This window comes from Trichomonas vaginalis, chromosome V, assembly GCF_026262505.1.
Source record: "Trichomonas vaginalis G3 chromosome V, whole genome shotgun sequence".
NCBI lineage: Eukaryota > Parabasalia > Trichomonadida > Trichomonadidae > Trichomonas > Trichomonas vaginalis.
The window spans coordinates 12,388,131-12,410,848 of record NC_067207.1 but is presented as its reverse complement, the minus strand read 5'-3'; the positions used below and the strand labels follow the sequence as shown (position 1 = coordinate 12,410,848).

Below are 22,718 nucleotides of genomic sequence, written 5' to 3'. Positions count from 1 at the left end.
TGGGTTTATTGGCGCATTAGCAGGAGTTGCATCCAGATTTTTGCCCGCAGTGGGAACAATAGCCAGAGGTGTATTTGGAGTTGGAAGGAAGATTTTGAGTACATTAGGTATACTTAAAGAGAAAGCACAACCTATTATACAAACTGTACAGAAAGGTTGGATGTAGCACGAGATGCAACAAATCTTATTCCAAATCCTGAAACAAGAGGAAAAGTTCAAGGATGGATGGACAATGTAGGAAGACAAGCAGGAAACTATTATAACAAAGCAAATGACTACTATAACCAAGCAGGACACTATAGACCAAGGTGAAAATTCTTTAACAGAGGATATAACATGCACAACAGTGGGTAAACAATAACCAACCTCAACCGCCTCAAACGTGGGGAATGTAAAGTTTTTTACTGAGATGAAATGAACAATACAGCATTGAGACAAATGGGTTCAAGATGGATTTGTCGGCTTCCAGCAGTTACACCACGTGTTTGTCAAGTTCTTCCTATACCTCAGGAAGTTTTAGACCGACTTAAAAAACCTAAACAACCAGTTGAAAACAAACCAAACTAAAATTTTTTACTGAGATGAAATGACCGAAGAAGTTGAAACGGTAGATTTGACACCACAAACAAAAAGTTCAGAAACCATTGTCAAAACCTGTCAAAGAACTTACAGATGAAGAGAAAAATTCAATAATAGAAAGTGCCAGATCTGGAAATACAAACCCTAACTACAAAGTCACTTTTCATAAAAATGGAACGGCTAGTATCTCAAAAAAGAAACAGACTCTCACAAATAAATATTGAAGTCTGAAGGAGCTTTCGAGACAACAGATGGAAAAGTTTACTTCACTGACCAACAGTTCATTATAGAACATCTCATTGACTTAGAGTCGAAATATTCTAAACTTTACAACAAACACAAAAAGTTGAAAGGAAAACAAAAACAAATGGCATATGATATTTATGAAGATGTTGACGACACAACTGTTCCTGCAAGTGAAGTAAAGTCAGAGGAACCGAAAAGTGACGAAAAACCGATAGAAGAAGAAAAACCAAAAACTGAAGATAAACCAAAAACCAAAGTTTAGTTTGGAAACTAAACCAAGTCAACCTTCATTAGCTGGTATGGGTTGCGTCAAAGACTATGGCAGCAGGCAGTTATGTTAAGTAAAGAAAAAAATATTTTTTTTCTTTTTATAAAAATGCCCCCATATAGAATGGATAGAAAATCTGCTAGAATAAAAGCAGAGTTACAAAAGATATGGTTGGAGAGTTTCGAAGAATTTTAAATATAGGAAGGGAAGACCCATAAAAGTCTATGACAAATTGTCTGGTCTTCGCTACGAAATGGATTTGGAAACAGCACGTGCCAATTATCCAAACAGACTAGAGAGGTTAGAGAAGAACGTCTTATGACATGCCTTTCGATGTTAGTGAACCTCAAGTTGAAGGACACGACGGCTTTGCCAGATTCTACTGGAAACATGACGAACAATTGCATCCTTTGAGAAGGAAAAAAGGAAAAGGTGAAGACACACATGCTCCCATGGAAAGAACAAGATATGCATATGAAAAGTATCGTGAAGTTAGAAGTCAAATTACATCTGTCGAACCTTTACAGTAAACTTTGACGAAGGAAAGAACAAAGAAGGCTTCATGGGAGTACTTGCTGCCATACAAGACGGAAATAAGAAAGGACACAATCTCAGATTGACCATAACAGATTTGGATGGTCACATTTACTATGCACATGGCAATGAACAAACAGCCGCAAAACTTCTTGACGCTTTCAAGACTACAAAGAGAGAACAAATGGTTGACTCCGACTCAGACATTTTGAATGCAATTGAAGGAATTGCAAGTGTCAAGTTCGAATGGTACCAACCTAACCCTCAAGCAGTCAGACAACATGCTGGATACTTCCCGTTCATAAATAAGTCTGACATTGACTTGACAAGGTATGGAATTTACAATTCAATTGAAACAATTGTCAACGAACCTTGCATTCTTACATGTCTCAGGAACTCTGGTCTTGTTACAGATGAGAAGATGAAGTATTTGAGTCATGTGTGAAGACAAGGTACATTCTCAGAGGTCAATTGGCAAAAATTGCACCGTTGGCAAATGTCAATATCCGAGTCAACATACCTACAGCTAAAGGTTCTTCACATGACGACTATGTTGTTGACAAAGACTTACCATGGTTGAAGATTGCAATTGTCCACAACCACTTCATGTTGAACGAAAGTCTTACAAACCCATTCTTTGGTAAAAGTAAGTGCAACATTGTCAGAGCTGTAAAACATTCTTTCGAGAAAGGTTTGTTGGAACCAATTCAGATGACAAGCTGACAGAAACTTTTGTACCAAAAGACGAAACAAACTTTTCATTGTTAGCAAGACCAAAAGTTGTTCCAGACAAAGTTCTAGTACAAAAGAAGTACACGGTTCCACAAGGGTTGGTATGTTCGGATACCAACCTGAACCAGAAGAACTTCCAATGAGGTTGCAAGAACTTCAAGATGCTATAAACAAACTTCCATCGAGACATCCAATTGACGTCAAATTGTATTGGAGAGCATCTGAGTTAGGTCAGAAGGTTTTATATGAAACAGGTTGCTTCGACGATGTTTATGAGATAACAGGAGAAGTTTCTCAGAAGATAAGAGACTCACTTGAATTTCCACAAACGACCAATTGGTTGCGACAAGTTCGACTCAGATGAAAAAGATATACTATGTCGACCTTAACGCTGCATACATGAGGTTTGTCCAATATATTCCGACTGGAATTCCAAACGAAGATGGTGAGTTCCCGGGAAGGAACTATACAGTTGGAAAAGTCATACAACAACTGTATGATATTAGGAAAGCTTCAAACCCCAAACTTGCAATGACACTCAAATTGCTTATGAATTCGACATGGGGATATTCCATTAAGAAACCTCAAGAGATGAAGAGTAAACATTATGAGAAGGTCGACAACTTTGTTGAAAGGTTTCTCCTTTTGTTTTGAAGTACGAATTCACTCAAGGTCAAAGTGGCTTAGTAACCACATTAAAACCTATTGTCGAACATTGGTCTTACCCTCAGTTCGCAAAGGCAGTCCTTGACAACTACAATGAGTTCTTCTCCGAAGTCAAATCCAAAGTGAAGGTTTACTATGAGAACATTGACGCACTCATGACGAACGAAGAAGGATACAACAAACTCATTGAAATGGGTTTAGTCGGTGAGAAGATGGGTCAATTCAAATTGGACAAAATTTTCACCGAAGTTCATGTAATATCGAAAAGGAAATATTGGGGCATACTTGAAGACGGCACAGAAATAAAACATTGCATGAAATAAAAAATTTTTATTCGAATTTGAATTTAAATGTGGGAATTCTTGGGAAAGGGTTCTCTCTGTTTTGGAAGTAGTATCCAAGGACGCTTGGCAAAGAACTTTATAATGGCTTCCTTCTTTGCTTGCTTTATGTCGTCGAAAGGAGTGTTTTCTGGTATTTGAATTGGAATTCCGGTCGAAGTCTCGAGATTCAAGGCAGCCCTTCCCGTTATCCAACCGTTAACAAGCTTGCCTTTTACATTCTGCCTGAGGAAGTCTTTAACAAGCTCGTTAATTTCAATTAGGTAAATTGCCTCGTCGGTAGGTTCGACCTCGACCATTGCTACTGTCAGTAAAAGTACTGCTACTGTCAGTAAAAGTACTGCTACTGTCAGTAAAAGTACTGCTACTGTCAGTAAAAGTACTGCTACTGTCAGTAAAAGTACTGCTACTGTCAGTAAAAGTACTGCTACTGTCAGTAAAAAGGAAAATTTGAGAGGGTTTTCGACGATAAAGTACTGCTACTGTCAGTAAAAGTACTGCTACTGTCAGTAAAAGTACTGCTACTGTCAGTAAAAGTACTGCTACTGTCAGAAAAAGTACTGCTACTGTCAGTAAAAGTACTGCTACTGTCAGTAGCAGTACTGCTAGTAGCAGAGATTTTTATCGTTGTGGTCCGACGGTTAAGCCACAAACGAATGTCCCACGTCCCACCAACCCAGTCCATTCCCAAACCAGAGGAACCTAAAGAACCACAACAGTCTCCTCAGCAACCTCAGTTCCAGCAAGTACCTCCGAATTACTACCAATTTCCACCTCAAGGTTACTACCCACCACAAGGCTTCCCGAACTACCCTCCTCAGCCTATGCCTTACTTCCCCAACCCTTGGTTGTTCCAGCAAGCTCCACCCCAACAATTCCAATTCCAATCTCAGTCCAAGAGAGACCAAGACTTCGAAGAAGGTCTGAACCGCTTACGCAAAGAGTATGCTACAGCTCCAATTGAGAGAAAGTTGTTCCCGGACCAAAAAATATAATTTAGGTGAAGAGGTGAGATTTCACCTCTTTTTTCACCTGTTTTTTCACCCTCTTGAATTTTCATGAATTTTATATATTAATGTTTTCGCTAAGCCACTTTGTGCCGTCAGTCAGTCAGTCAGTCAATGAAATTTACACCAAAAATATAATTTAGGTGAAGAGGTTAGATCTAACCTCATTTCTAACCTGTTTTTTCACCCTCTTGAATTTTCATGAATTTCCTTAAGATAGAAAAAATAAAGTTAGTTTTATTTTTATTTATTTTTTTATTTTGTATAAAAGATATGATTTCAGGGATTTTTTTGACGAAGTGCAAATCTTCACTTCGTCAAAAATAACAGTTATATAATGAAAAAGTGAAAGTTATTCTTCATTTTTTTGTATAAAAGATATGATTTCAGGGATTTTTTTGACGAAGTGTAAATCTTCACTTCGTCAAAAATAACAGTTATATAATGAAAAAGTGAAAGTTATTCTTCATTTTTTTGTATTTGACGAGAATGTCGGGTAGATGGTTAGATCTAACACGTTTTCTAACCACTTTTCTACCCTCGTGAATTTTCATGAATTTCCTTAAGAAAAAAAAAAAAGTTAGTTTTATTTTTATTATTTTTTTATTTTGTATAAAAGATATGATTTCAACAATCGCACAACAACAATTCAAAACAACAGCACCAAACTTCGTTAGTCATGAATCCAACATCTATGTTAGTAGAAATGAAAAGCTTCATTCCTTCTTCATATACTTTTGAAACAGAAATCCAGAGAGATAAAGCAAGAACTTTTAACAAGTAATTTAGACTGTAGTGCGAAAGATGAAACAAATGAAGAATATCTTTATGAAATGCAGGACATTATTGACCATTTGCCTAAACTACCTGAAATCCAACAACAAAAACTCACTATTCCTGAATTCGACGAAATTGAAGTTGAAACCAACTGACTCAGTAGAAATTAAAGAAATTCATACGTAAAGTAAATTATGAATTCCTGTTTTCATTGCAACCATAAAGTTATGGACAAAGATTGCGACATGGTTATAAAAAATATTTCTGACATATATAAATCTGAAGAATTTAAGACCTACGACAACTTTGTTTCATTAGTTGCAAAATGTGTATGGCAGATAAGAGATAAAGATAGAAGAGGCAAAGTATGGAACAAACAAATAAGACCCGCTATGTTTGAGATGAAGAGAGCAATTGACGCTTTAGTTGTTTTAGCTGGTTTTATTTCAATGTATAACGCAAAAATGAACCCGCAATGTTCAAAATGTAAGGCAGCAATTAGGAAATATAACTACTCCGTCAAAGAGATAGAAGAATGAGAAACGACTATGCAGACTTAAAGAAAGAAGCAGAAAAGCCAGCAGAATAAAATGGACATGTTAGCATTTCTGAACAAAAACTATCCAACTGCTGACGATTTCCTATTATCTGACGTCAGAAGAAGTATAAAGAAACCTTCGGCATAGTTAAAACATTCGATGTACTAAAAAGAAGAAATAGAAGCTACAAAACTGTTTAAAGTCATGAACCATCGCAACATATACCATGTTAAAACGCTTGTAAATAGTTATGTTAGAAAAGATGTTAGAAAACGTGTTAGATCTAACATGTTAACATAAACATTATTTTTGCTGAATTCAGCACAAAATTCTGAGTAAAATGGCATATGGCATGTGTCAAACCGTTGAGAGTTTTCACAAAATTCCAAAAATAACGCTAATTTTTTATAAAATTTGACGAAGTGCAAATCTTCACTTCGTGTCATAATGTAAAAATAACGCTAATTTTTTATAAAATTTGACGAAGTGCAAATCTTCACTTCGTGTCATAATGTAAAAATAACGCTAATTTTTTATAAAATTTGACGAAGTGCAAATCTTCACTTCGTGTCATAATGTAAAAATAACGCTAATTTTTTATAAAATTTGACGAAGTGCAAATCTTCACTTCGTGTCATAATGTAAAAATAACGTTTACCATGTAAAACGCTTATAAAATAACTGAGGTGAAAAATTAGGTGAAAAAACAGGTGAAATCTCACCTCTTCACCTAAACATTATTTTTGATGAAAAATGACCAAATTTCATGTATTTCCTCATATGCTTGCTTCCCTCGGAAAACCGAGAGAAGAGATTCCGTATGAAAATCGTGAAAAATTGCCAAACGGTTTGAGAGGATATTATGTACATAGACTTCTTGTAAATGCTGTAGCAATGTGGGCTTCACATAAAATATATTTTTATTGAAAAATGACCAAATTTCATGAATTTTCATAAGATAGAAAAAATAAAGTTAGTTTTATTTTTATTTATTTTTTTTTATTTTGTATGTAAAGACAGTAATGTCAACAACAGAGAACACAACAACAGTTATAGTCCATGAAGCTATAAATGAAGAATATGAGTACATACAGTTTAACAAACAACTCCGTCTCATTTGTTCGGTCAAAGACGATATGTACCAAATGCAAAGTATTTTGACAGCATGTTATGCTCCAGATACTAAGCTTCCTAAAGACTGGTTTAGGAACCAAAGCACACAAGAACTTTTGAGCGAAGCACAGCGAGACATACTTTTTTCTGAAAACAGTGAAGAACAGCGAGTAGGTAAAAAACCCCAGTCGCCAAAACTCTATGAAAATCGTGAAAAATTGCCAAACGGTTTGAGAGGATATTATGTACATAGACTTCTTGTAAATGCTGTTGCAATGTGGGCTTCGCCTCGTTATGCTTGGTATATTTACAGACTTCTTGACGAAATTCATAGACAAGAACGTGAAGAGATGGAAAACAAGCTTGAAGCAAAAGACAAAAGCATTCAGAAAAGAATACCACGTTCGGTACCAAAAGGAAAGGAAAAGAACTATAAGTATATGATTTATACTGAAGAGTTGGAAAATGAAGAAGATAAAGATATGGTTATGTTGCATTTAGTCAGAAGAAACAACAAAAGCTTTTACGACCTTGCTAAGATTTACAAATCTGACAGAAATTGGTTCTATCGCGAAAACTTACCGATTTCAATGACCCCAAATGAAGATGTGAAACAAATAGTTCAAGATACGTTACCTCAAACACACTATGATATGAAAGGTTGTACAATACTTACCTTCAAAGAAGACTTACCGCTACTGAAGGAAAAAATAACAGAGTATTTTGACAACTTCAAACAAGCAGAGTAAATGAACTCTTTATTTTTCAAGCTTGACTTTTTACAATTTGAACTTTGTTTGCGTAGATATGAATTCTGAAAGAAGTATGAGGGTCTTGTATGACTTTATACTTCTCCCAGAGTTCATGTCTGTCAAACTTACCTGCCATGGACTCTTTCATAAGTTCCATGAAATCGTCTTCGGACAATCCGGGGAAAAGTATAATGTCAGTAAGTATTCTTTTAACATCCTTACTTAAACTCTTTGCTGTCTGTACACAAATGACAACTGAGATGTTAAAGTGTCTGAGCTTCTTAAGAATTCGACACATATCTTGTTCTCTGTTCTTTAACAAAGGATGAGAGGCGAAATCATCTAAGATAAGAAGACATCTATGAGGGTACGTTTTCCAATCGTAAGATTGCAATTTCTTCGAAATGTATTCTATCTCTTTCTGTTTGTTTCTGAAGTGTTTCTTCTCTAATATTCTCTGCATTTCCTCATTTGGGTCTTGAACTTAGAATTTATATACTCATTTATAGCATTATACTTCAAAACTCTTCTTTGGTACTTCTTTATCCAATCTAACAACTCAGAGTCTTTTATACATACTAACTTAGACTTCTTTATAATATCTTTGAACGAATTGACGGTTTGGTCAAATTGACCAGAAGTACTACAAATGACTACTAACTCATAGAATGGGTTCTTCTCATCTAGTTCTTGTTGTTGTGCAGCCATTTAAGATAAGTGAAAGTCTTACCCGACCCAGGTGGTGCAATTAGACCTGTTATACCATTCTGAGCAAATAAGAACTTGTCATGTATAGGCTTTATCTGAGCATTTTCTAACTTCCTCTTGTTCTTGTTTAAAACATTCTCAAATTTCTTGTCAATGTCAGCAAACTTTTTTTCTAACATATTTTTAGAAAAATTAAAATTTTATCTTTTAGAAAATGTCTAGCGATTTCGCTATCTATATTCGAGACAAACTTTTTGACAGCAAAACATCTGTCGACCATAAAATCTTACATAGTGTAAACAAGAAAGGTGAATTTGTTCTAAAGTTCTGTTTCTGGGAATATGACAAGAACCATAAAACATTAAGCAGAGCAGTCTTAAAATTTGTCAATGACAGACTTGTTGACAGAGATGACGCCGATTGGAAAGATGAAGTCCAACAAAAGTTCTTAGAATGCAAAGAAGACACATGCGCTGTTCTTGAAGATGAAATAGAAAACAGAATAGAAGAGCTATTAAAGGACAAAGAACTTTTACATAAATATGGTTGCGCCAAATTTGACATAACTCCACCAGAAAAGAAGAAGAGAGAAAAGAAAGAAAGAAAGTAGAAGAAGAGAAGAAAGAACCTGAACCAGTTCCAGAGAAAAAGAAATTTGACATGTAAAAATAAAATTTTATTTTTAGAACATTTCTGGGTCAATGTCAATCTCTTCCTCTTTAGGAGTAAACACTGGCTTAGACTCTAAAATCTTTTTACCCAATTTACCTTGAACTTCAACTATCTTAGACTCATAATATTCATAGTCGTCTGCTTTCTTTGGTTCATAAGGTATAAACAAGTTTGTATGCTTTGCCTTCTTTAAGGTTTGAGAACCTTCTGTCAAAACTTTCTTTGACTGTTAACAAACCTTCTATGTCTAAGTCTTCAAATTTCGCACCATTTTTAGTCACAATAGCAAACTTAACTGGTTCGATGTTCCAAACTTTGCTGAATGAAGACTTTTCAAAATGGTAGAAGTAAACATTCAAATATGTGAATGGGTCTAGTTCTTCTTTAAGTCCTGACATGTACTTGTTTACTGAGATGAATTTCGTCATCTTTTCTATCGGATAAAAAAATATTTTTTTTAAAATTTACTCAGAAAAATTTTTCTTTGTATATACACCATTCTGTACGTCTAAAAGACTTTTGACATTTGCCAAGAATGTACGTTTAGACGCTGCCATATAACCATATTCTTGACAATATTGTTTATACGAATCGTACAATGACCTTTCATCTAATGACACAAAGTCAGTTTCATCTATGAACAGTTCATATACACTCTTGTTTGCTTCTAACAATGTTTGTCTCTCTTCGGTATGTGGAATTTGTCTTGGATTGAACTTAAATATCTAATGTCATGAAATATGAGAACAAGTGGTTGTAAAAGTCAGATGTCAAAGTTTCTGCTAAGTCGTCAAAATATTCTGTATCTTGCATATGAGAATCTGACGTTCTGACAACTACATATCTTCTGTCAGAACTTTCTAACTTCATCGGAACAACATTGTTTGAAACCATAATGAAGTTTGCAACATTTTCACAAACTCTTTGGTCTTTATACTTCTTTCAACAACCCAACTTTGTCTGTTATAAGACTCTTCAAAGCATCTGAGTTCAAAACTTTTGTTGTATCTATACTTTGAAGTTCATTGCAAACTATAAGTTTCATATTCTCAATTGAAGAGTTAAATTTACCGCAGATGTTTTCTAAGTTTGTCATATTCGGATTCGAATAACCTTCTAACAGTTTGCACAAGATATCTGTAAAGAAAGTATTCTTACCTGTTCCTTGTTTTCCAATTATAATGAGAGCAGTTTCATTTTTAGCACTTGGATGTTGTAAGATATTTGCAAACCAACATAAGATATACTCATAAACCTTTTCGTTTCCATTGCATATAATTTCTTTGACATGGTCTAACCAAGCTTCTATAATATTTTCTTTCCATTCTACTTGTTCATATTTATATCCAATGAAGATAGAATAGAAGTTTGGAGAAGGTGTATAAAACTTTATACCACGAACTGAAAAATCTTCAAGTTTTGACAATAAGATATCCCAAGCATCTAACATCTTCATGCCAACTTGTACGACTTTTATTTTCTTAAGTTTCTGTCTACATTCTTGTTCTGAAACTATTGTCGCTTTAGGTTTGTTAAAGACTACATCCCATTCTTTCATAACATAACATTCTGGGGCAGAGTCGACATAAATGACTAAACGTTTCAAATTCTCGACTGCTTTGTTATAGTCTCGAAATGGACACATATTTCTGAATGCTTGGAAGTCATAAAAATCTGAAACATCTATTCTGTACATTTTTATAAGAATAAAAAAAATATTATTTTTTTATTCTTGACTTTGTTGTTCCATTTGTGCATTTGTTGTTCTTGAGCTATTTGTTGTTGAAGTTGTTCTTGTAATACAATACTTTCACCAGTTGCATCTTCCAATTCGAAACTTTCTGCCGTCATTGACAAATACATAGGACATAAAAGTTTTACAGGAACAAAGTTTGCGTCAACTAATGTCAACGTTATACTTGGCAAAGTGTTTGAGTTCACTAAGGTTTGAAAATTCTGCATTCGAATGAACAATAGGCAAACCAGCAGAGAAAGTATTGTTTATACGCATAAGTATCTTTTGGTCATAATAGTTTCTGTCGACATTCGAATAACACTTTGAACCTAAGTTTGAAACAATATATAAGTTGGTGTGCTTAATGTCAATGAATAGACATTCCTTGTATGACACCTTTCCTGTTATAGGAAACTGTTGGTAGTAAAAACCAGAAATAAGTTTTGTATTATAGCTCATATCGTTTATAGTAAACTCAGTCGGACATCCAAACATAATGAAACCTGCTCTAGTTGCAGCACATGTTACACCGTACTTAAAGTATTAAAAGTCAACAAAACCTGTTGGTGGTATATCTGAGTAAGTATCTTCAAAGGAGTATTTTTACCATTCACAACATATAAAGTCTTCTGGTGTTCAAAAGAGCAAAACAGGCTTTAGTCTCATGTGTTTAAGGTTATTACATATCGTCCTTGAGGACTTTGTAAGTTTGTTGTTATAGAATTATATGACCCAGGGTTTTTAGTCGTAATAGTAAACCATTATGTCTTCTGCCATTTATATATATTTAAAAGTTTTTCTGAAAGTGGAGAAGAACTTCATCTAAACTTTCACATGGCGTTTCTTGAAGTTCTCTGTCTAAGAAGTTCAAATATTTTGTAAAACATAGAACTTTCCTTTGTCTACACGAACAAACAAAACAGGGTCTTTCATATCGTTCAAAAGTGTGTAAAGTCCTTTACATGAAATAAAGTCTATATTATTTTTCTTCAAACATCTTTCAAGAAGTTTTGACATTTTTACTTAGCAAATAAACTTTAATGAAATGTTGTGGTCGTCAAATATTTTTATAACGTCTGGGAAACTATACTTTAAGTTCAACGTTTCACCTCCTTTCATAACGTATATCTTGTCAATGACATTATATGAAACACCACAGCAACTAATGTCGGGTTCTATTTCTTTGATGTTTATATCGTCTGCCTCTGTCAAAAGTTTCAATAGTTCTTTCAAGACTTCATGAGGTGCAATGACATATGAGTTCACTTTTACAGGGTTGTGTTCGACCAAGTTTAACATATACTTAAAGCTTGACAAATCTTCTCCTGAGTTTGAAGTTTGTCTTTCAGTTGTTGGTAGTCGTTTCGAATATCTGCAACAGAACTTAAGTCTCTGCTAACTTCAGGATATGTTGGTTGTTCTTTACAGGAACAATTGTTATACCATCTTTGTCTTCGTATGGTTTCCCCACTTCAACATCTCTGTCTTTGACATTGACAATAACACTTTGACTGTTTGTTTGAGTTGGTGAATTTAACTTCACATCTGCCACCGCCATTAAACCTTTGAAACACTTACGCTTCTATTTTTCGGAAATGACATTTTACTTAGAATAAAAAGATGGACGTATTCGAGTATCTCTTCGAATTGAAGCAGAACAAAGTTTACACACACAAACAATACAAATACATTGACAGAATAGTTCTTTATACAAACAATGGTAAATGTTATAGAATAGCAGTCTTGCTGAACTAAATATTTTCATAAAGCAAAGAAAGTTGGTATAACTGAAAATGGTGAAAGTTCTTGAAGCAGACAAAAATATAACTTCAAAACTTACAGATATTTCTAAAGGTAAGTTTATCTTACAATATTATGTCAAAACTGGCGTACTGTCAATATTTGACGGAGAGAAGTCAGTTCAAGAACAAACTTACTGACCTGCTGCCAAAATCTGCTCGATGGAAGCTGTCGTTATGCCAATCTGAGGAGCCCCAGCAGGTTTCATCGAACGAATCTTCAAAAGAGCATCTTCCGTGAAAAGTGCTATTGGTTTTGTAAACTTCTTTGCTTTCAATTCATCTGGACCGTCTCTGTCACCAGTATATTGTATTTGTACAGTACCAACAGTTGAAATACCACCCATAAAGTCTTCTGAGTCAGCAAATGGAATGCCAAGCCAAAAGTTTGAACGGTCTCCATTTGTATATTGAGTTTTTTGACCTCCTGTATGAGTCCATACTTTCACATATGGCATAATAGAACTTTGCATTTCAGGGTTAATGGTTGTTGTGAAGTTGTTGTTAAAGTTCATAGCATCTAATGTCAAGTTGTATGACCTCATATCCTCAACTGTAGAATATTCTTCTCTTGGATAATATTTGCCATCTATGTTTATATGATATTTAATACCAGGGTTGTAGAAACAAGAATAGTCATTTATAGTTCGTCTGAACAGTACAAACATAGTATCTGCATGTTTCATTGCAGTTGTTAAAGCAATATCTGTTCTTGCACCTGGGTCAGCACTTTGGTTTCCAACTTCACCTGCAAAGTCTTTGACAGATATTTGGTGTATAGGGAACATAAGTGGAACTGCAATATATTTGGCAGCTAAAGCATTTGAAATATCTGGGTCCAACATATAAACGGCAAGTCTGCTTTCTATTCTCTTGCATTCAAACTTTTCGCATGTGAACTTAACTGGGTCCCAAGCATCTCCAGCAGCATTGAAATAATAGTTTACTTCATTGTTGAAGTTTGAGAAACCAAAGTCTAAGTCAACTTTGTCTTTGCAAAATTCGGCGAATGATGTTTTATTTGTTCCCTTTACGTCTGTAATAGTGAATGGGTCTTGTGTTGGTGCAATGACTAAGTTATTTTTGCTTGGAGTAAGTTCGATAGAAATTTTTCCTGCCCAGTTTGGCAAGTATCTTAAAAACCTGAAGATGAGGAAAGATGACAAAGGAACTCTAAGTTTCAGTTTTACTTTAGTGGCAGCATTTCCATCTGAACCAGAAAGGTTAACATAAACTCCTGGAACGTTAGGGTCAAGTCTTCTTATTTTCTCAATATTTGCATACTGGTCTGTTTGTTCTCTAGCTTGTGGTGGTACTGAGTTTCTCAAAGCGAACCATTCATAGTTTGCCCATGTTACTGTTTGAACTAAGTCAGAGTTAGAATATATCTTATATCCCATGAAAACTTCTGGAGCATATTGGTATCCGACATAGAAAATTCCATTGCAACCTTTCTTGTCAGACAACTTGGCAGAAGGTTTTATTTCAATGTCTTGTTCCACGTATAAGAATGAGTTGTCAATAGAAATAATATGAAACCTGTCACAAGCAATATCTACTGTTGTTGAAGAACCTTCTCCAAACTCACCTACGTTTCCATAAGAAACAGCAGTTGTATATTCGTAAGTTCCAGGAACTATTTCTGACCTTCTAATGGCATTGTCGCATTCGTTATACCATTCGGAAACATTTCCGTTCATGGCATCCAAAACTGTTGGCGTTATATTCTGAGCGGCGTACATTTCATATGGGTAAAAATATAGAATAGTTGGATTTATGTGTCATAATAGAACCCACTCGTACCAAGCTTTACTTTCTTCCTGACTGAGTTTTTAACTCTTCTTTTTCCTTCATTGCCACTACTTTCACTAGATGAAGTTACTTCTTCACTACTTTCACTTTGTTCTTCTCTTCTTCTTTGGTGTCGCTTTTGGTAACTTGCCCTCTGCTTCAAGTTGTTGCATCTTTGCCTCATGTTCACCTAGTATGTTGTAAATTTCCCATGTCCTTTTTGCCTTTGGGCTCTGGTCGCCCAACTCAGGTAACCTATATCCTAGAAAGATTTTGTCATAGTTTGTATTTGAGTCTTCGCGTATTGTTTGCATGACTCTTTCCTGAGTTTCCGGTTCAAGCTCTTCAAACAGAGCTTGTCCATATGGAATAAGCTCGTTTCCAAATATATGTTTTTGTAGCCATTCTGGTTTTCTTTCCATGTTACCAATAATATCTTTTGTGAATGGGAAAGCTTTTACCCAATGTTTCAGTCTTGCGTCATTTATTTCTGTAGTTGGTTTTATTTTGTCAAGGAACATGTTTTTCAATACTAACATTTCATTTGGTACTGTCCATTTGAGTTTTCTTAAATATTCATCCATTCTCGGTTCATTGTCTGCAAAGTAAGTTTTTATGACATTTTGCAAACTTTCGTTTGCAAGGTCATGTACAATAGGTTCTCTTCCTTCTCTCTCCCTAACTTTCTTTCTAAACTCTTCACCAAATATACCATCTCTATGGTTCTGTGTAGTTCTTTGAGATAAATGTTCTAGAACGTCAGGTGTTATATTTCCCTCAGCCATGTTCATTTCATACTGGTCCAAAATATCTGCATCTTTCATATCTTTCAATGGCATTAAAGCCGCGCTGAAAATACCAGCTATATCTGGTTCACCATTCACTTCCATTGCGTCTACAACTTCTTGGAATTGTGGTTGTAAGTTTATGAACCACCTATCCGGATTAGCTTTATGACCCCATCTCATTGTAGTTCCATAGTCTGCAGAAACAAAAGTAGGTTTGTTTCCATATTGGCTAGGTTCTGAATGAACTTTAAACAATGTTTCATTTCTATATGTTTTGTTGAAATTTAACCTTTTATTTTCACCGAGTTCAGCCAAAGATTGAACGTTATATGGTCGTAAGTAAAAAGGATTATTGTATTTGCGTACATTTTCTTTCAGTACTTCCATTCTATGCTGAATATTTTCATCTGATGTTGGAGTCTTTTGTATGTCGGTGAACATTTTTCGATATTCTTCTACTCTGTCAGCCGAATTTTTCTTAGACTCTTGGAAAGATTCCATATTCACCTCATAGTCTTGTTGAGGGTCAAGATTTTTCGGCTGTTCCAAATCTTCATCTAGTTCTGTGAAGTTAGTTTCCAAAGGAGGAACTTGTTCGTTTCCTTCAGGCTCTTCTAGCTGTTGTTGCTGAACTATTTCTTCCATGTCTGGTTGTATCTGAACTTCTTCCTGTTGAGTTTCTTGTACCTCATCTGGTGGCATTTCATATATTCCGAGACCGTTTTTAAAAAGTTCCCTATCTAAGTCATCCGGACTCATAAACCTTTCTTCTTTCGTTCCGTCTCTATTTTTTACGCGTTTCATGAAGAGAGTTGAATTATCATTTAGCTCTGACATCAAATATCTCGGAGTAAATTCATTCATGTCATTTGGATGATATGCTATTAAATCATATCCCTTAGCGAGCTTGTATTTTCCAGGTTTGAAATTATATCCCATTTGGTGCTGAACCATAAAGCTAAATAGGTTCGGGTCAGTATTTCCTTCCTTGAACTTTTTAATAGCTTCTTTATATCTGTCACTAAAGTCAAGAGTATCTGGGTAACCATAATCTTCCTTAAGCATTTTTAAGAATTCTTGGTTTCCTTGTTCTCTACTTCTTTTATGTCCTTGCTCTGTTTGTGGTTGTTGTTGTGCAGGGTTTTGAACTGTTGGTTGTGTGTGTTTTGAACTGTTGGTTGTGGTGCTGGATTTTGAACTGTTGGTTGTTGTTGTTGTTTTGGTGCATGCCTGTGTCTGTGTCCATGTGACGATGTAAATGTTTTAGGTAGTCCTGGTGCAGGTGCTTCTCTTGGAGGGTTTGGTGGTATATAAGTTCCACTAGCTAGTATATAAGTTCCACCAGCTGGTATATAAGTTCCACCAGCTGGCACATATGTTCCATCTGCAGCATAATGTCCTACCTGACTTTTCGTTCTTAAGAAAGCATTTACTAGGTCTGTTTTGGTCTGTTGTAACTCTTTTTCTTGACTTTCCACAACAGTTGCTCTAACGGCGTCATAGGCACTTTGAACTGCCTGTCTCGTTGCTGCATCTGTTATTTTCGTCATATTTTGTGCTACTTCTCTTAACTCTTTGTCGAAACCTTCAGACTTCAGTTTCTTTCCAGATGAGAAGTCGTTCACTAGTTTCACCTTACTATGAAGAGCTTCGAAGGCATTCTTAAAGTCAGCATTCATTAAAGCTTCATTTGAACTGTCTTCATCCGCTTGTATTTTGTCCTTATTGACCCTATAAGTTGGGCTGCTTTGGCGTTGGCTTGGGCATCTAACCAGTCATTATTAGCTTTTATATATTCTGCGCTTTTCATTGCCTTTTGCATGGCTGCGTCGTTATTTTTACTTTCTTGTGCTAAGTTTTCATACTGTACGGTTTGGTTTTGCAACTGTAAAAGTTTTTCTGCCTTTACATTTGCTTCAACTTCTTTTTTATACTCATCGCTATCCATATATGTCTTCAGGGCTTTTTGTTTTATCTCTTCATCTTTCAGTACTTTATATTGAGTAGTATGGTTTTTCAAATTTATAACATCTTGTTCCATTTTTGCTACTTCTGCTGCTTTTTCTGACACTTTTTTCGCATATTCCTCTGTACTTAGTTCTTTCAGTTGTTCTTCTTTCTTCTTTTTCTCTACGTTTAACTCATTGAGTTTCTTTGTGTGTCTGTCATATTCTAGTTTCTTTTCGTTTTCACTTATTTGTTTCTGTATGTCTATGTTTGACTTTTTGACATCTGTTATTTGATTTTTGAGTGAACTCAAATTCATTTGACTTTGAGGGTTATAAGCTGTTCCGTCTGCAGCTCCACCATAGCCTGCCATTTTCGCTAAAAGTGCCGCTCTTAAACCTCCACTCTGTGCACCAATAACTCGGTTTAAAAGCATAGGGTTGCTTGACATTTGTTGCAACATAGTGGGGTCATTCATCATTTGTTGTTGCAACTGTTGTTGTGGTGTCAGTTTTACTATTGGATGTTTCAATGCTCCCTTCCTCTTACGTATATTCTTACGTAGCTTACGTGGCATTTTAAGTGAAGTAAAAAAGCGATTTTTGACAGATGTTTATATGACACTTTTTGTTCAGCACAAAAAACTACTCGGTCAAAGTGTTGTCAGTATTGTAAAATAACCGTCCTATCTCATTCTATAAGGGGGAAAAGGCTTCTCAAAGTATACTTCCTTGGAACGCCGGTAACTTTTCCTGTAGTGACGATAGACCCTTACTTGTCCGGACAAAGTTATACTATTTTGAGTGCTCTACAAAAAGTGTCACCGGCTGGTCGGCTGGGGTTCGGTCCTCCTCTTGGGTCTTGGGCAAAATTTCTTATGGGCTAGAGGGCGCAACGCGCCTGGAAGCCCCACATACCTGACCTATAGCATATTTGTTTTTGTAGAACAAGAATTTTAGGAAACATAGAGAAAGAAATAAAATTGAAAGCAATAAGAACTTATCGCGAATTAAATTTCTATAGCATCATTCATATTTATGGCTTTCCAAAACTCTCTTATTCAAATATGCCACAAAAAAAATAGATAATTTTATATTGGTTCGCCTAATCCAAGAATTTTCTGATAATTTTCTCAATTTTACGTTCGATTGAATTTGATTATGATAATGTTACTTAGTATCAATAGTTCATTATTTTCTAGTGATAAAATTTTATTCATATTCAATTAATTGAAAAAATGAAAAATTTTAGAGGCATGTATTTAAATATAATATAAATCATTTATAAAAATTGGATTATATTAATCAATTGAATGAGATTTTTGATTGAATTTTGCAAATTACCTCAGACTTTTCAGAGGATTGAGTGGCAACTCAATCCTCTGAAATAGTCTGTGGTAATTTTTAGTCTCTACACTATTTCAATATAAGCTCCATTTTTAAACAGTTTTTAAAAATCGAGCATTGAAAAGTGTGATGAGACTATTGAATTAACGCACACAAATTTCATCAATTGGAATTAGCTATTTCTTAAATCTGAGTTAATAAGGTAGTAAAATATATAAAATAAACATCACCGGAAATTTCCACATTACTCATTTCCAAGTAATTTCATATTCAATAGTTTACAGAGATTTTAATTGCATTCATTAATTTTAAGAATGTCTGAAGTTGTCTTCTTTAGTAACATCATTGAATACATGGCTAGTCACGGAAGGAATGGTCTTTTACCTCGTAAGCTGAAGTGTATCTTCAACTTTAAAGGAACAAATGGAATTCCAACATTTAACGTCATGAAGTACAAAAATGAACGCTATATTTGGGTTAAAGGTACAAACTTTGCAAGCCACAATGATCTATCGATTGATTTACACACAGTTGAAACACCATTTTTGAATGGCTATGCCCATTCTGGTTTCTTAAATGCAGCTAGAATGGTACTTTCACTTGTTACAGGACTCATTGAGAACCATGAGCGTGTTGTCTGCCTCGGACACAGCTTAGGAGGTGCAGTCGCAACAATGATTGCTATGATCCTCAAATATGAAAATAAATGGGATAATGTTCAAGCATTTACTTTCGGAACACCAGGAATCTTAAGTGCTGATCTCCAAGAGAAGTCAAAATTGATTTGCACAACATTTGTTCGTTCTAAGGATCCAATCCCAAGAATTTTCAAGATTAAGAAAGGAATTTATAATTTCTTCAAGTTCAATGTTGGAAAGTATTGCAGAGAGTTGTTCATGAACAAATACGAAACTTTAGAAGAATCCAACGAATCAAGAATCGGTGATATTGTTCCAGGAAGAGTCATAATCATTGAGAAGAAAGACGATGAGCCAATTTGTCGCAGACCAGTCCCAGCAGACTTTGAGCTCAGAAAGAAACTCAGAATGATGTCTCATTCCCATAAGAAGTATCACAGAGATCTTTTACACATTTACCATGACGATGAACTTGACAAAGCGTTTCATTATAGAAAAATCAAACTCTCAGCTTTCCTGAACAAGTCAATGACTGTTCTTAATTCCAGAATTGTCGGAGTAGGAGTTACTGGAGCTGTTTCGACTGTTCTCTTAACGATCTTTCTCGGTCCTGTTGGGGCAATTGTAGGATTTTGCCTTACAACAACACTTGTTCTTACATACGCTGGAATAAAGAAGCCAATCAAAATTCATAATTCCAGCCAATAAATACCATGCAGATAATGTTATTTATGATTTTTATCACTCATTTTGTTTGTTTTTTGTTATAAATACTGTTTATTTTGCTTAAAATGTTAAAACTTTATTTTCATTTGATTCAGCAGATATTTGGTCAAATTTGAATTGACTCAAAATCATAATCGCTAATGCGATTAAAATTCAAACAACAATTATGGAATATTTTGCCTACATTTTGTTAATACTTATTGTTAAAAGTCATTCTTTGGGTCAAAAAGTTCAATGACCCAAGTCATAAAATTTGGTTGAAAATTTAGTGTTCTATGGTCTCAAGAATATGAAAACTACGTAAATTTATAAATAAATAAGAATATTTATGCATGTAAAACTATTATGAACATTTTCAGAAAAACAATAAAGCGTCAGAATCTATTTCTGGCGTTTTCTCGAAGTGAATCTTTTCTCTCTTCCACTCAGGAAGCTTAAAATCAGCTTTCTTGCGCTCTGGTCTTTCAACTTTGAAAATATCAATTTTCTTTCCGCCGTTTAGATCGAAATCATCATCCTTATCGCCTTCTTTAGCACCCTTTTCTGCTGGTTTCTCTTCTTCTTTAGGCTTTTCTTCAACAATCTTTTCTTCTTCTTTTTCTGGAGCCATTTCCTCTTCTTTGGCTGGCTCTGGTGCTGGTTCTGGAGTTGGTTCTGGTTTCTTTACTGGTTCTGGTTCCTCGTCCATTAAAATGTTATTATCTTCATCAGAAGCATCATCAATAATTGGGAGGCCTTCTTCGTCCTCATCTTCTTCTGGGACTGGTTCGAGTTCATCCTTCTTCGGAGTTTCTTCAACAGTGGCTTCACCGATAAGTTTTGGAATATGAATACAGAGTTCTAACGATTTTCTAGCTTCTGTGCTATTAATATCTATAGATTTCGTCTTTTCTTCTTCGACTTCCTTCTTTTCTTCCACTTTTTCTTCTTCCTCTTCAACCTTTGGAATTTCTTCCTTTGGCTTCTCAATTTCTTCATTGGCAAGCTTGGAATCTTCCTTTGGAGTTGTTTCTTCTTTGCTTTCCTCGTTTTCGACTTTAATTCTTTGATCATCTTCTTCGTTTACGTTTGAAGTAACAAGGAACGAGTTGACCAATTCGCGGCTTTCTTCGTCGCTATTATCTTTAGTAACTCTGTGTGGAGGAATGAGAGAATCCAAAGAAGTACTGATTTCGAGATCTTTTTCAAGGCGAATTCCTTCTTCCTTACTTCCTGCTTTGGTAACCTTTCTGATTGGAGGAACAATGTTCATTGCTTCGCTGTAAGCTGTTTGTGTCAAAATTTCGTTGAGGTCTTCTTCGTAGTAATACTCGTACTCATCCTCTTCTTCCTTAGCGGAAGTATTAACTGTAGTTTGTGGAGCAATAGATGACTTGCGTTGAGCTTGTTTGTCGGTTGAATTATTATTTTCTTTGTTATTGTTGTGGTCTTCTGGTAAACCGAGTCTGCGTCTGACCATATGTGGATCATCGTCATCATCATCGCTGTCTAACTTGAGAACAGGAGCTGTAACAAGATTAATCGAACCTCTCCTCTTTCTGCCTGAAGATGGTGCACTTCCTGAGTGATCTTCAGTATCCTTTTTGTCTTCGTCATCAGTGACAACTAAGATTTCTTTATCTTCGGTCAATGATGTAATTTCGGTGCTGAATGGAAGATCTCTTGTCTTTACGTCGCCTTCTTCGGCTCCGGATGATTTCCTTGGCTTCTTCTCAAGGCTCTCCTTCTCAAATTGGACTTGAGCTTTTTTGATGTATTCTGAGTTATCAAGCTTAACTTGAGAAGCAGATTCAGCTTTGGTTATGCCTGGTGATCCCAAATCCGATGCGGGATCGGTAGTATCTGATGTTCTTGTAGATTTTCCTCTGGCAGAAAATGCTTTTGGAGAACCAAATGAGAATTTCTTTAATGGGACTTGAAGAGCAATTCTGTCTGGGCTAAATGATTCGTTCTCTGCTCCCTTCTCCTTGTAGAATGTCTTCCTTTCTTTAGTCTTTGGATTATGGATACGGAGAGGGTTCATTGATGTGATAACAAATCCAGACTGAATGTATGTCCTGATAGTATCTGCATACTGGTCAGCAAATTGCCTCTCTTTTTCTGGAATTGGGACATTGTTAACGACAATCAAAGATTTTCCAAAAGCAATTATTGCCATGATGCGTAAGTAATTGATCTTTTCAAGAGGGGCTTGATAGCATGTGAACTTTTGCAGATGAGGTATCTCTACAGCTCCCTCAAATGTCTCAATCTTAGTTTTATTTACACTTAACTCGTGTAAATTTTCATATGAATTGAGTCCATTAAAAGTTTTGAGAGGATTACTTGCTAGTACAAGCATCGTGAAATCATCATTTGGAATTTCTGGGATTTTATGAAGTTTCTTGTTTTCATATGAAAGCTTAGATGCTTGAAATGTATGAAGTGGGTTTGGAATTTTTCCAGATATTCTCCAAGATCCACCTCTCATTACAAAATGATTTATATAAAAAAAATTTTTTTTACTGGGGAATAAAATAAAGAAAATCAAATTGAATTAAATGTGTTATTTAAAACACCAGAATTAATAATTTCGAAAAATAAAATCAGTGATAAAGTGCTCAAAAGATCAATGATTGAATTTGAAGGAAAAGTGCTTACAATTTTATTAAAATTGATCAGTCCAAAAATGTGTAATTTCGATTTCACATCCCAAATGTGATATTTTGTTTTATTACTTGAAAAATATAAACAGAGTGATTTGAAAAAGAAAAAATTTGATTGGTGTAAGAATTACCGTCAAGAAATAGACTCATATGAAAATGTAAGCGTAAGTTGGGAATAGTAATGCATTATATCAGCTGAATTGACCATTTTCAGAAGAATTTTTCAGATATTCAACATTCTTCAAATGGTTGACTCCTATTTTGAAGGTAGAGTTTTGTTATAACAACCTTATTAATGTTGGTTCCGCCCCGAACCATGTTTTATTTATGTCATATTTTCCAAAAAAATCTAATTAACTCTAAAAAAAC

General features: G+C 35.0%; 8 protein-coding genes and 6 pseudogenes across 14 annotated transcripts, besides 1 other annotated feature; 8 read left to right on the top strand and 6 right to left on the bottom strand.

The window, feature by feature from the left end:
- Positions 1-15,284: part of a mobile genetic element that runs on past the window's edge.
- On the top strand, positions 415-567 carry TVAGG3_0323460 (uncharacterized protein; the record flags this gene model as incomplete). Its single annotated transcript, XM_051230230.1, has 1 exon — positions 415-567. One exon carries the CDS (start codon positions 415-417, stop codon positions 565-567), a length of 153 nt encoding a protein of 50 aa, XP_051099960.1.
- TVAGG3_0323450 lies at positions 1,217-3,348 on the top strand (annotated as a pseudogene). The gene has a single exon. A coding segment is annotated over exon 1 (2,132 nt).
- TVAGG3_0323440 lies at positions 3,662-3,858 on the top strand (annotated as a pseudogene). The gene has a single exon. A coding segment is annotated over exon 1 (197 nt).
- On the top strand, positions 4,023-4,361 carry TVAGG3_0323430 (uncharacterized protein; the record flags this gene model as incomplete). The annotated part of the gene is made up of 1 exon (XM_051230229.1): positions 4,023-4,361. The coding sequence occupies one exon, from the start codon at positions 4,023-4,025 to the stop codon at positions 4,359-4,361; it is 339 nt and encodes a 112-aa protein (XP_051099959.1).
- Positions 4,995-5,707, top strand: TVAGG3_0323420 (annotated as a pseudogene). The gene has a single exon. A coding segment is annotated over exon 1 (713 nt).
- TVAGG3_0323410 (KilA, N-terminal/APSES-type HTH, DNA-binding family) lies at positions 6,712-7,551 on the top strand (the record flags this gene model as incomplete). Its single annotated transcript, XM_051230228.1, has 1 exon — positions 6,712-7,551. The coding sequence occupies one exon, from the start codon at positions 6,712-6,714 to the stop codon at positions 7,549-7,551; it is 840 nt and encodes a 279-aa protein (XP_051099958.1).
- On the bottom strand, positions 7,680-8,441 carry TVAGG3_0323400 (annotated as a pseudogene). The gene has a single exon. A coding segment is annotated over exon 1 (762 nt).
- TVAGG3_0323390 (uncharacterized protein) lies at positions 8,477-8,756 on the top strand (the record flags this gene model as incomplete). Its single annotated transcript, XM_051230227.1, has 1 exon — positions 8,477-8,756. A coding segment is annotated over one exon (280 nt), but the record flags the coding sequence as incomplete, so codon positions are not given.
- On the bottom strand, positions 8,945-9,362 carry TVAGG3_0323380 (annotated as a pseudogene). Its single transcript has one exon. A coding segment is annotated over exon 1 (418 nt).
- On the bottom strand, positions 9,399-10,630 carry TVAGG3_0323370 (annotated as a pseudogene). The gene has a single exon. A coding segment is annotated over exon 1 (1,232 nt).
- On the bottom strand, positions 11,731-11,968 carry TVAGG3_0323360 (protein of unknown function, DUF4106 family; the record flags this gene model as incomplete). Its single annotated transcript, XM_051230226.1, has 1 exon — positions 11,731-11,968. A coding segment is annotated over one exon (238 nt), but the record flags the coding sequence as incomplete, so codon positions are not given.
- TVAGG3_0323350 (protein of unknown function, DUF4106 family) lies at positions 13,019-13,868 on the bottom strand (the record flags this gene model as incomplete). The annotated part of the gene is made up of 1 exon (XM_051230225.1): positions 13,019-13,868. A coding segment is annotated over one exon (850 nt), but the record flags the coding sequence as incomplete, so codon positions are not given.
- Positions 15,285-18,649: 3,365 nt separating the features above from the next.
- On the top strand, positions 18,650-19,766 carry TVAGG3_0323330 (lipase; the record flags this gene model as incomplete). The annotated part of the gene is made up of 1 exon (XM_001581693.2): positions 18,655-19,686. The coding sequence occupies one exon, from the start codon at positions 18,655-18,657 to the stop codon at positions 19,684-19,686; it is 1,032 nt and encodes a 343-aa protein (XP_001581743.1).
- Positions 19,767-20,038: 272 nt separating this feature from the next.
- Positions 20,039-22,174, bottom strand: TVAGG3_0323320 (ribonuclease inhibitor domain-containing protein; the record flags this gene model as incomplete). Its single annotated transcript, XM_001581694.1, has 1 exon — positions 20,060-22,174. The coding sequence occupies one exon, from the start codon at positions 22,172-22,174 to the stop codon at positions 20,060-20,062; it is 2,115 nt and encodes a 704-aa protein (XP_001581744.1).
- Positions 22,175-22,718: the final 544 nt, after the last annotated feature.